This window comes from Macrobrachium rosenbergii, chromosome 54, assembly GCF_040412425.1.
Source record: "Macrobrachium rosenbergii isolate ZJJX-2024 chromosome 54, ASM4041242v1, whole genome shotgun sequence".
Classification (NCBI taxonomy): Eukaryota; Metazoa; Arthropoda; class Malacostraca; order Decapoda; family Palaemonidae; genus Macrobrachium; species Macrobrachium rosenbergii.
Window position 1 is genome coordinate 14,844,040 of NC_089794.1, and position 11,961 is coordinate 14,856,000.

Consider the following 11,961-nt stretch of genomic DNA (forward strand, 5'->3'; position numbering starts at 1 on the left):
TTGGGTCAGGTCAGATCAGTAATGACTAGCGGTAGGGTCCTGCACTTAGTTTCTCATTAGACACCTGCACTGACTTAACTGACCCTGGGAAAACATAGGAATGCTTGGTATGGAAACATCAAAACAATTAATGTTTCTTTTGAAATGTATGCTAATTTATATTGGGAAAATAAAAAATAATTTACGTCAACTTATAAGTGAAAATCAAGAGGAAAAATCACAACAAACAGTAAAGACGTTTGTAACATATATATATATATATATATATATATATATATATATATATATATATATATATATATATATATATATATATATATATATATATATATATATATATATATATATATATATATATATATATATATATATATATATATATATATATATATATATATATATATATATATATATATATATATATATATATATATATATGGAGCCTCGATGGCTTGGTTGGTAGAGTGGCAACCACAGACTTCATAGAAGCCTGTGGCGACGGTTCAATCCTCGCAGCCGACCAGTCAGAGGCGGAAACTTTGCTATCCGTGTAGACAACCCTTGATTACGTATGTAATCTACGGATAAGTTTGCTGAAAGCAAATGGGTGTTACAGACTAATACACACATAATCAAAGCCACTCCAACATCTTCTATAAAAAACATACAGACACCTCACACGTCTCGAACTGTCGGCCTACCCGCCCAGTTCTCCTCGTGCTGCTGGGAGAAAGGGAGCGGGGGATTCGGTAATACATGTACACATTCGTTACCGGGGTCTAAGCGATGTCAGGCAGGGCAGTCGATCGAGGTTACGGCCTACCCCACCGCCAAATCAAAGTCCTTCACAGAAGGCACCGTGCTTACCCCATATAAAAATGGGTATAAAAGCATGTTAAAACGAAGAAGAAGATATATATACATATGCATATGCTATTTTTAATGCAATGCAGCCACATGCAAGTAACAGCACTTTGCAGGGACAAGATGATAATGGTAATGATAAGAGGCACCGATGAATTTCGATAAAGTCAGCGAATCATCATCATAAATATATAAAAATATGACACTGCGATAACAGTTACGATAACAGTTATCGTTCCGTGAATTTCATGGAAGTCTGTATCTCAATTATGATTTTTTTTAATGGGTGTCGCCCATTCTTATGCTGACCAGATACGTAAATGAATTAAAATAAAAATATTTGTGGCTAGTCACTGCGATAACAGTCATGACACCAGTAAACATGCAATGGATATCACAGTTTTCGTTTTGTAATTGGTGTTATTTTATTCCTGTACTGGTCAGACCAGATACGTGAATATATGAAATAATTTTTCTTACCGAAAGTCTCTTTTTCTGTTAAAAAAAAAGCATAAAAAAGTTAAGTAAACCTTAGTTTTACCAGACCACTGAGCTGATTAACAGCTCTCCTAGGGCTGGCCCGAAGGATTAGACTTATTTTACGTGGCTAAGAACCAGTTGGTTACTTAGCAACTGGACCTACAGCTTATTGTGTAATCCGAACCACAGTATAGCGAGAAATGAATTTCTATCACCAGAAATAAATTCCTAAAAAAAGCATAAGCTTATGAAAAAATTTTATTCTACCAATAATGATAATAATAACACACTTACAAAGACAATAGGTCATTTGCATTCACCAAAAATATATCGATTATATTACTGGATAAAGTTGTATTATCACAAATGAAATGTTTGCAGTTTGTCATACGGTGCGTGTTTTGTAAGTTACTCCAAGAATTTTATGTTCAATTATAATTTTGTTTAAAAAACCCTGCCAGCTGCCTGTGCAATATGTCTATAAATAAATGCTAAAAAAATCGTAGTGCTGTTGATTCTGGTCGATAAAAGCGTACTTAACCTGTTGATTGCAACCCTTCGTACAAGTTCTGAACGTGTTAGGCAACTTGAACATTTCCGGTGAGAGCCGCTGCTGTGAGCTGGCCGAGGGAGCCGATGTTACCAGAAAACCTTCCCGATTTAATAATTATTATTGAAAATTGCGGGAATATACTTCGGAAGGGAGGGAAGATATGTGTGAATTGAATGCATTTCTTATAGTGAACATGTATATAACTGTTGTTTGGATGTGGCGGTAAGTTTTGCCAAAGAAGAGTTGATTTTCGTGAGGGGGGAGTAAGGTAGCGCGGTCATGAGGATTTGGTAATACTGGCGTGGGACGTTGCAGATAAGGAGGTGGGAGTATGCTATATAAGCACGGCAATCGAGTGTGCAATATACAACCAAAGTTTTTACGTGTCAAGAATTTTCGAGTGGTGAAGATCGTAAGAAATGTGTTAAAAGTTGTGTTAAGTAGAGTCAGTAATACATACCATAGTGGAAATGTGATTTATAAAGAATTGGTACTGTTTATCAGTTACGTGTGTTGCGTAAGGTTGCAGGAGCTACGTGGCCTTGACTTGGTTTAGTAAGCCTGGTGAAGAAAACGCCAAGCAGATGCTTTTGTTTGCATTTTCAAGCAATTGCTTCAGTTCCGGTGAATAGAACGAAGCAAATGCCCTTGCTAGTAACAAATGCTTATATATATATATATATATATATATATATATATATATATATATATATATATATATGTATCATATTTTCTTCATCAGTGAGCCAGGGTTGGATATTTGACATTTGTATAATTTAGTTAGACGATTAGAAACTATGTCATCCTTATCCTACCCTGTTATCAAAACAGGTTAATTTATGATTTAAATTTTCATTTACTGCAATTTCTTTATTACTACAAATCATCCATTACTAATTCTTTCGTTAATTTTACGTGTTAAGTCTTAGAAACGTAGAACAATAGTGTCAAGCTGTTTACCCTCTCTGACCTGGTAATAAGGAAGATATGGGAAAGTTTCTGCCACATCTACACCATGTCCCAACTTAGGTCAAGGTTTTATGAATCAACTCTGGGAAAAGTGGCAACGTCTAAGGCTTCTTACACACTACAGCGAATCGAAGCGACGCGACGATGAGCGATATTAATGTTTTTAGATATTCCTATGCAGAAACGCTTTGGTCTTCACACACGAGCGAAACGGAGCGAAACGAAGCGAAGCGATTCGCTCAATAAATGGACGATATTTTTTATCGCTAGCGACAATCAAATTAGGTAAGTTCCCCGTTAACGTTTTCTGTTGAATGTTTATAGTAAACGCATATAAAAGATCAATATATATTTAATAGAACTTGTTAAATACAGTTCTAATCAAATGTTTAATTGTTTTAAGCAAGTAAACCATTGGTAAAAAGCAAATGGGAAAAACTGTATGTTTAAAACATAAAGTTATGTCATATATTTGTGAAATACGATGTGTCATATTTTGAGAGTTGGTATATATTACCATTTCGAAACGTGTATCGAACCTGTATCAAAAACGACGCCGCGCTTGAGATGTAAAGAAACAATTCAGTCTGTTTCTTGACTGATTGAGTGCTGCAAGTTGCTGTCAATATGGCCAAGAAGATGCGTTCAAAGGTGAGTTTTTATTAAGAAATTTGAAAGAAGCTAGCCTAGTGCATATAGTGATTTCAATGGAATTATAGATAGAAGTTGTATTCTCTACTAAGAATTTAAAGAAAATATCAGCTGCTGACCGATAAAGTGTCAGTTCTTGCATTTAAGTGCATAACTACGGTAAGAGCCTCTTGTATCGTCACATTCCCTCTATCGACATACTCATCAGGTATTTTTTAACAAGAAGAATAGTTTGTTAATAATAACAAAATATAATAACTTGATGTTGTACACTATTTTTTTTTAAGAAAACATCAAAATGCACCTAATCGCTCCGCTCCGTTTCGCTTATATGTAAACACCTAATCGTTTCGTATCGCTTCACTCATCATCGCTTCCCGTCGCGTCGCTCTGCTTCGTTTGTAGTGTGTAAGAAGCCTAAGATGTACTACATGTTCTTAGTCACTTTGGTTTGACTGTAACGGCTCCACGGTGCACAAGCAATAGCTATGTAGGCTGTGAATCTATTCACCAAATATTCTATTCTGCACTTAATTTCTTCGTTCCCCCCGTGAAATATCAATATTGATTGACTGATCACCTCTCTTCCTCCTCCTTTCCATTGATGGGTCTTGTGGAAGCTGACAGTGATGTGGAGATATTTATGTTCCAGTTCCCATGCAAAACTTATGTGAATTCTTTGTGATCTTTAACCACTAGATAATTTGGTTTAAGTAGATGTCAACAATTACAATATTTTAATGAAAATTCACAAACACCACTTTGTTTGATGGGCAGCGCTTAAAGCTTACTGTATCATGTATATTAGGCTAAATACTAGATGATGTTAAAACTTGGTATGATGATGTGATGTAGTTAATTGTAGATGATGAAGACTTATTAGAACAGTTTCATACAATAGATTCAGTCGTACTGTTTATACTATAAGCCTTTGTAGCCATTTTTGTAAGTTCAATCAAATGTTCGAAATTTGTTGAATAATTTGTTTTGCAAGGCTTTTCAAAAAGCATAGCAAAACAGTTGTAGGGTGTAATGCCTATCGCATAGAGAGAGATGAGGCAGCCTTGTACATCCGAATAATGATCAAGACTTGTCAAAGCAATATAATTAGTATCCAAATGATAATATTTTTGAAAGAATATTGAGAATACATGTGGATTTCACGTACTACCTGGAACTATTACGTGTTAATGATTTGGCAGTAAATGCGACTTGAGTGTTTACTACTAAATTGACATAACAGAATTGCAGCATTGCACCCTGTGTTGCTCATACCTGTGGATCAGTATACGGTTACTTTGTTAGTACTTATATGTTGTCATTGTTCATATTAATTTACAGGAAGCAGAAGAAATGGCAAGTTTTGACTTTGGCAGACTGGCCTCTGAGCTTAACCTTGGTCATTATCGGGGAGAACAGTGCTTGGATGAAATCTTTGAGTGGACTTGGAACCATTTTCAGTTTAATTGCAAGGCCTTAGAAGAATCGGTAAAGTCTGAAGATAAAGCTGATATGTTACGATTGCTTGGCAATCAGTGTTACAAGGCAAAAGATTATGCAGAAGCTCTGAACTTCTATAATCGGAGTATCATGGCTGCGCCACACCCAGTGTTGAATAATGTCAGAATTGAAAAGAGCGAAGGTAATGCAGAGTTTGGTTTTCCTCGCGTCAACCCTGCTAGGTACGGTGGCGTTGCATTAGAGAAATGTAGTGCCTTAGGAAAAGGGTTTGCAAATAGATCAGCTGTTATGCTTGCTTTAGGGGAGTATGAGAAGTGTATAGAAGACGTTGATCTAGCCCTAGAGTATGGACATCTTGAGGAACTGCGTCCGAAGCTAGAGGAAAGACGGTTAAAGTGCCAAGAAGCACGAGGGCAAGAGGAGCCATCAAACTTCAGACATAGAGATGTGAATCTTGATAAACTTATCCTACAACACTTTCTTAAGGAAATGAAGTCCACCTTAGCCAAGAAGCCTCCAGTGTTAAAAGATCCCAATCCATGCATACCAGCTGTCAGTAGTGCTGTCAGTGTGTCTCATTGGCCCAATAAAGGGAGAGGCCTTGTTGCAACAAGAGATATTAAACCAGGTTAGTATTGTGTAACCTCCTGTAACTATTAAGGATGACCAGCACTGTATTATATCTTAAATGTTTTATGGCATCTGCATGTACTGTATCAGTTTTTCTAAGTTGCTGAATAATCCTGTCCTTTTCTCATGGGTTTTCCAATCTGATAGGTGGTTTTGTAGGTCTTATACTTCTGTAAAATCTTGTGCTTCAAATTATACAAAGTTGATTTTGTAAAATAATCATTATCATAAATTAAAAAGTATAAAATTAGGTACTGTGTTTTAAGAGACAGACCAAGATAAAATTACCTTCAATATAAAGCGAGTAAAATTAGTATAAGGAAAGAAATGGGAAAAACAGTTGCTCAATATTTACCTGCCTTCAGATAATAGATTAAGAAGTATAAGTAACCATCTTTCAAACAGTAGATATGAGAAAGCTGTTGGTATTAAGAACATGCATTTTTAGTACTAACTGGATATTAGTAGACAGAATGTCATGGGACATTACCTATTGTGTGAAGAGCATTTTTGTGTAGCAATTGGAGTAAAGGGGGTTTAGTGTAAAATTTAGGTAGTGATGCACTTTCAAAGTCACAATAGTGAGTATATATAGAATACAAATTATAGTGCTAGTCTTATATTAACAGAAAAGTGAGCAGTGAAAGACTTCAGTCTCCAGAATTGAAAGGAACAAAATCACACACAACTCCAGTGTACCTTATGAATCAACTAATATTAGAAAAAGTGTGTTCAGTAAAGCCTAAATTTTCTTTTAATACAAAGGGAGCTGCTTTCAGTGTGAATCTTAGCTGAATTCGTTTCATAACATCTTTTATTTTTACGTTTGGATGAGGTTGTCAGCAAGAACAGCTAAAATCCCACTGTTTCAGAACAAAGTCGGGTAAAAAGCTACGATGACTTTAGGGGGAGTGGGAAGTGCCCCTCTTTATGACTTTGCAGACCCCTTGGTCAGTTGTGCGTGCATACGTTCTAGAGCCCGGGGGTACAGACCATATCAAATTGATAGGTAGGAGCCATTTTTGAGTATGATGGGAAGAGTTTGGTTCGTTTGAAGTGGGCAGTTGGTGTTGGACTAAATGTGGAGCCTTCTCCTTTTTTAGTTGGAAAAGTATCTGGCTAGGCATAAAATTAGCTGCAACCACGGTGTGCAATATTCCATTGCTAGATACTACTTACGTGAAAGTAATTGATAATAGAACTATTCCAGGAAGAGATATAAGGAGAATTTATAGGGATTAGAGGAATATGTGCAATTATGATCTCAAATGTTGAAATGATGTTGAACTGGCTGTTGAAGAAGTTTGAAATGGTTGAAAGAAGAGAGTACAAAGCCATGTTAGTTTATTAAAAATTCCAGATATATGATGGAATTGTAGTATGAATGACAGACTAATCAACATTTGTGAACTGTAGAGGTACTGTATTCAAGAGTAAACTTATCAATGATAGATCACCAGTTACATAAACTGAGAAAAGCATTGCAGACCTAGTAAAAATTGCCAAAGAGAAGGAGTGTCTAGAAAAAGTTAAGTATACCTTAGTTTAACCAGACCACTGGGCTGATTAACAGCTCTCCTAGAGAAACAAAAGTTTGATTTTATAATGTGTTTCCTTCCCAAATTTTATTCACAAGAAGAAATCGTGATTGTTGAACAAACATGCAGAACAATAAAAGGAGGAAAGTGATAACTGTTCTGATGACTTACTTGCAGTGCAGTATATCAAGAGAAGAGTAAATGGGTAAGAGATTTGCATAAGCAGTCGTAAGAGGATTTTAAATTGCTGGAGGTGTCATCCACCAGTCCTTCCATTCATCCTATGTTATTAAGCCATAAATATAACGAAGTATTGAAATCATTACACCTTAGTTATAATGTACACTCAAGGGGAACTAAAGTCCTTGGGTATAAGGTTCAGCTTATTGCCAAGGTAAAGAGAATTTGGTATTATGGATCATATATTGGAAATAAAAAAGTGTTCGAAGAATACCACACCAAGATGAATTTTAATCTTAAATTTGCACCTGCAGGTGAGGTCCTAGGTGTGGAAAGGGCATTTGCCGTTGCTCTTAGGCAAGATCTGCTAACTTCAAATTGTTCCACTTGTACTTCCCCATGTGTGAACCCTCTTCCTTGCCCTGGATGTACCCAGGTAGTGTACCTTTGTTACTTTGTAAAAGTAAATTTCATGTCCAGGTACATTTTGTATTGTTGTGTTCCTAGGGAATGCACACACAAACCAGTTGCTGTCACGAGTCAGAAGTTACTTTTATATCTCTGAGTATTGAAAGTTTTTGTACTAAGCTGTTTCAGTAATAATAATATATATATATATATATATATATATATATATATATATATATATATATTGATTGATTGATTGATTGATTGGCAAAGTAATAGTTATTAGAATATGTCTATTACTGTACATCAGTTCATAAAAAGGGGAAGCATTTTTTCTGGTCTGATGTCCCCAAGTAGTTTGCAGGTGTTACCAGCAAATATAGTATATAGGTGGAACAAGGTAAGATTTTAATGAAATTTAAATCCTTATAGTTAGTTAGCAAGAATAGTTTAATACATATTCCTACTGACGTTGTAAAGTCGGGCAAAAATCGTTAAATGTGAATGAAAGTGCTTGAAGTTTTTTTGAAAAGTTTAAAACCAGTTAAAATACTGATGTGGGGAAGTTTTTTAATGGATGTATGGGACATTTTGAGCTGTTCTATTTTGTAGCCAAAATTCAAAAGTCTGAGACTAGCAGTTTACATACGCGTGTCAAAGAGAGTGTGTCGTGTGTTTTTAATAAGATTTGAAGCACCGTATAATTTTTTTGTTCATTCAGTCCTTCTTATCCTCCAGGTAGTGTTCTGCAGCAAATCCTGTAGGGTTAAGGGTCTTTCAGAAGACCATTGGTTAGAGTGCAAGATCCTGAGCTCAGTAATTGCCTATGGACTTCATACAAAGGCATGTTCCTATAAACTGCTGAAAACTTGGAGCTTCAGGCAAATGAAATCTATCTGCAATAAACTGAAGAGGGATAAACCTACTCTCCCTGAAAAGTTAGGATTTGATGAAAGTGGAAAATATAGTTCTTCCTCTTTCCAAGCCGTTTACCATCTTAAGCAAGACTTGGAGATTTTTCCTTTTGAAAGAGTAATATCCTTATGCATGGATGCATTTCGGTTGGCCAAACTCATAGAATTGAGCAAAAGGTTCTTTGTTGATAAGTTGGGCAAACCTGTACCAGTGAGCAAAGAAGATTTTTTGGACACATGCAAGATTCTAGTCAACAACTACGCTAAGTTTATTCAGAATTCCTTTGGAACCCCAAGGAAAGAGGTTAGTAATAATGATTTAGCAGAGAAATGTAGCAGAAATTCAGAATCTGCTCCTTCACAGTTGATCTTTATTGTTAAAGTTTGCCTTCTCGTTTAAATGTTGAACACTGTAACCTTTGTACTGTGTCACCTTTACAGGCAGTTTTGTCTTGTGTCATTGTATATCTATGAATGTATTTAATCTCTCTTCATTGCATGTGTTCGAGCAAAATATATTTATGTAAAGTAGCACCAAATCCACCACACCGTAACAGTAACCATACGAAGACCATGAGACTTAAGAGCTATGCATTTGGAGTATGGAACGATTTCATAATGCACTTGAGGAATGGTACAGATATTGTTATACAGTTTTGCTTCCCCCTGTATGGTTTGGCAAGCTGTTTTGGGACCAGTACTGTACGTGTGACCCTCTAACCAATTCCATGTTTCCCTATTTTGAGATTTGAGATCTAAAGTGCATCTCTACATTTCATATATTTTTATTTCTTTTAATTTTGTTGTTGGATTTTTATTCTCCTACAGCGTTTCGTCTAGATTTCTGGATTTTTATAGTTTCTTACCATATTACCATTCTTATGCCTGCCTCATTTTTTCAATTTATTTTGTATACTTTTGCTTGCCTGCATCTTCAATTTTTTTTCATATGAAGTTCAGGAAAGAGCAGACCATGTTGCATTTGCAATTTTTTCCCATATAGGTAGTGCAATATTTTATGACAATATTGATATTGTTAAGTGGGACTAAATATTTTATTTTGAAAAATCACAAATGTCAGTATGGTTATTAAATATATCTACATATTTACAATGACCTCAAGTACTCTAGGCATCCAAGTTTATAGTGACACAAAATGAGGTCACACAAATGGAAGTTTATACTGCACGATATATTAAACTTGAATATCAGCTCGTATATTTAATGCAAATGATGTTTGATAAAATGTTATCAGTTGTAATATTCACAATGACTCCAAAATGATTTCTAAACATTAGGCCTGATTCTTTCTTAACAGGAGGCTTCATTATTTCTAAGTGAGACTGATTCTTTGTTCTTGCATATTTTCAGATGATGGAACTGTTCCCAGCAAAGAGTCTTATCAACCACTCCTGCTATCCTGTTATATCTACTAATATTTTTGGTCGAGATTCGTTCTGGTATGCTGTAAAACCCATTGCAGCCGGCGAGGAGCTGGCAGTTTCCTATATACCTGACTTTAGCATTCAACCAAGGTATCAAAGAAAAAGAAATGTGGTGTCCTTCCAGAATATTGTCTGTAGCTGCCAAGCTTGTGAGGAGAACTGGCCAATTTTGTCGCATCTACCTGAAATTAGGTGTTTATGTGTAAATTGCAAGAACCCCTTTTCATATGTAGGAATGTATTGCAGCAATTGTTTGAAAAGGTTGACAGGAAAATTAGATATTGAAAAAGTTCTTGAACTGAGCAGCATTTCTGAAAAGGTGAAGTCAGCCCTCAACGTTTTACATCGAATGCAAAACAAAGTAGCTCTTGGGGTACCCATCTCAAAACAAGAGTTCAGATATCTTTGTGGAGCATCAGAGGTAGCCTTTGAATATTCAGCAATGCCTTCCAAAGCACTTTTAAGTTTCATGAAGTTGGTGGATGATTGTGCTGAAGCTGGATTGATGTGAAGAATGAAGTATTATTGAATTACACGTTCAAGAGGGGTAATTTTGAATTGGTAAGCATCCACTAGTAACTTAAAGCCGACCCTAGTCATACACACTGTATCCCGGGAAGGGAAAAGGGACATAGAAGTGTAAAAATCAGAGGGATTTGGTTGTAGTCAGTAGCTTCTTGAATAAATATTGCAATAAAGCAGAAATAAATAGTATGTTGATGCCAATTTTTTGTTTCTTTTGCCAGTGTGTTTCGTGAGTGATTGTAATTTTTGTTATTTACTTTTGATTTGAGCAGCAGTGTCAAGAGTGTATTTCGCCCCAAGTTTCAGATATGTTTCATGTATAACAAGAAATGTGGTCACGTGCAGTAGTTTTTTTTTTTTTTTAGTGTTTACTTAAAACTCAATGCTGTTATCATTGGTCAATGTGAGCACGGTGGTTGTGCACTCGATTCAGAATCTTGTTTCATAAGGAGTTAATAGCAGGAATGAGTTAAGAGTATTGGTTTTGGAATTCAGGTCATTTTCAAAGACGGGGTATTTATGAAGATGTATCATTTAGTACTTTTCAGTGCCTCAGGTTTGCTATTCTATTTATCTGATTTTTTTTTCCTTTTTAATAAGGGGGATCTCTTTCCGTGTTTCACTTTACTTCCTCTTACTTCTTAATGAACACCATATTCTTTGGAAGCTTGAATTTCAAGTCAGTGACCCCTGTGGGTTTGTTCCATATGAATAGGTTTCATCTACTGAATAATAATAATAATAGTAGCTCACACTGGTATTGCTTTGTCAGGGGTGTCATTTGTTTTTTTTGGGGGGGGAGGGGCGACGCTGGAGGGGCATTTGCCCTCCTGAAGACACTGATGGCCCACCCCCTAAGACTTGGTTTGCCCCCTAGCCTTTGAAATAATAATAATAACAGCAGTAAGATTCACTCTAAAGTGTGTGTGTGTGTTTGGGGATGGAGACTGGAGAAGGGCCTCTGGCTGAAACGACCAAGAAAAGGTTGTCAGGACTGCATGAGGCAGGGTGATGTAGAAGCTGTGTTGCCTAATTTTGGCTAGATCTCGATATTTTTTCATGAGTTTTAGCAGAGGAAAAATGCTCCCAGTCAATAGTCGACAAGGTTAGCTGAACGAACATTCTATAGTCAATCCATTAAATGAAAGATTCTTACTAAGCGAGAACTGCTAAGTTTGTGAACACGCAACGTCTGAACTATTATCCTATGGAGAACCGTTCCATTAACCATTGTAAACAGTACATATGATCGTCAGTTGTCAGCCAAGAGCCCTGCAATCCGTTTATTTGCCCGATTGTGTGGTGTAGCAATAATTTAATGTAGCGCTGCCTTATTAACTGAA

General features: G+C 36.0%; 1 protein-coding gene across 3 annotated transcripts; it reads left to right on the top strand.

The window, feature by feature from the left end:
• Positions 1-2,179: 2,179 nt before the first annotated feature.
• On the top strand, positions 2,180-10,819 carry LOC136834770 (SET and MYND domain-containing protein 4-like). 3 transcript variants are annotated; one of them, XM_067097395.1, is made up of 5 exons: positions 2,180-2,309; positions 4,859-5,606; positions 7,641-7,762; positions 8,473-8,952; positions 10,020-10,819. In XM_067097395.1, exons 1-5 carry the CDS (start codon positions 2,229-2,231, stop codon positions 10,602-10,604), a joined length of 2,016 nt encoding a protein of 671 aa, XP_066953496.1. In that variant the 5' UTR covers positions 2,180-2,228; the 3' UTR covers positions 10,605-10,819. The 3 variants fall into 3 exon arrangements, with proteins under 3 accessions (XP_066953496.1, XP_066953498.1, XP_066953497.1); XM_067097397.1 differs by lacking the exon at positions 2,180-2,309 and adding an exon at positions 3,025-3,151; XM_067097396.1 differs by lacking the exon at positions 2,180-2,309 and adding an exon at positions 3,479-3,517.
• Positions 10,820-11,961: the final 1,142 nt, after the last annotated feature.

Bases quoted from the DNA above. Each gene is read 5' to 3' on its own strand.
- LOC136834770 (XM_067097395.1), top strand. From the start codon at position 2,229: ATGCTATATAAGCACGGCAATCGAGTGTGCAATATACAACCAAAGTTT. The intron at 5,607-7,640 runs GTTAGTATTGTG...TTGCACCTGCAG, and splicing joins AACAAGAGATATTAAACCAG to GTGAGGTCCTAGGTGTGGAA. The intron at 8,953-10,019 runs GTTAGTAATAAT...GCATATTTTCAG, and splicing joins TTGGAACCCCAAGGAAAGAG to ATGATGGAACTGTTCCCAGC.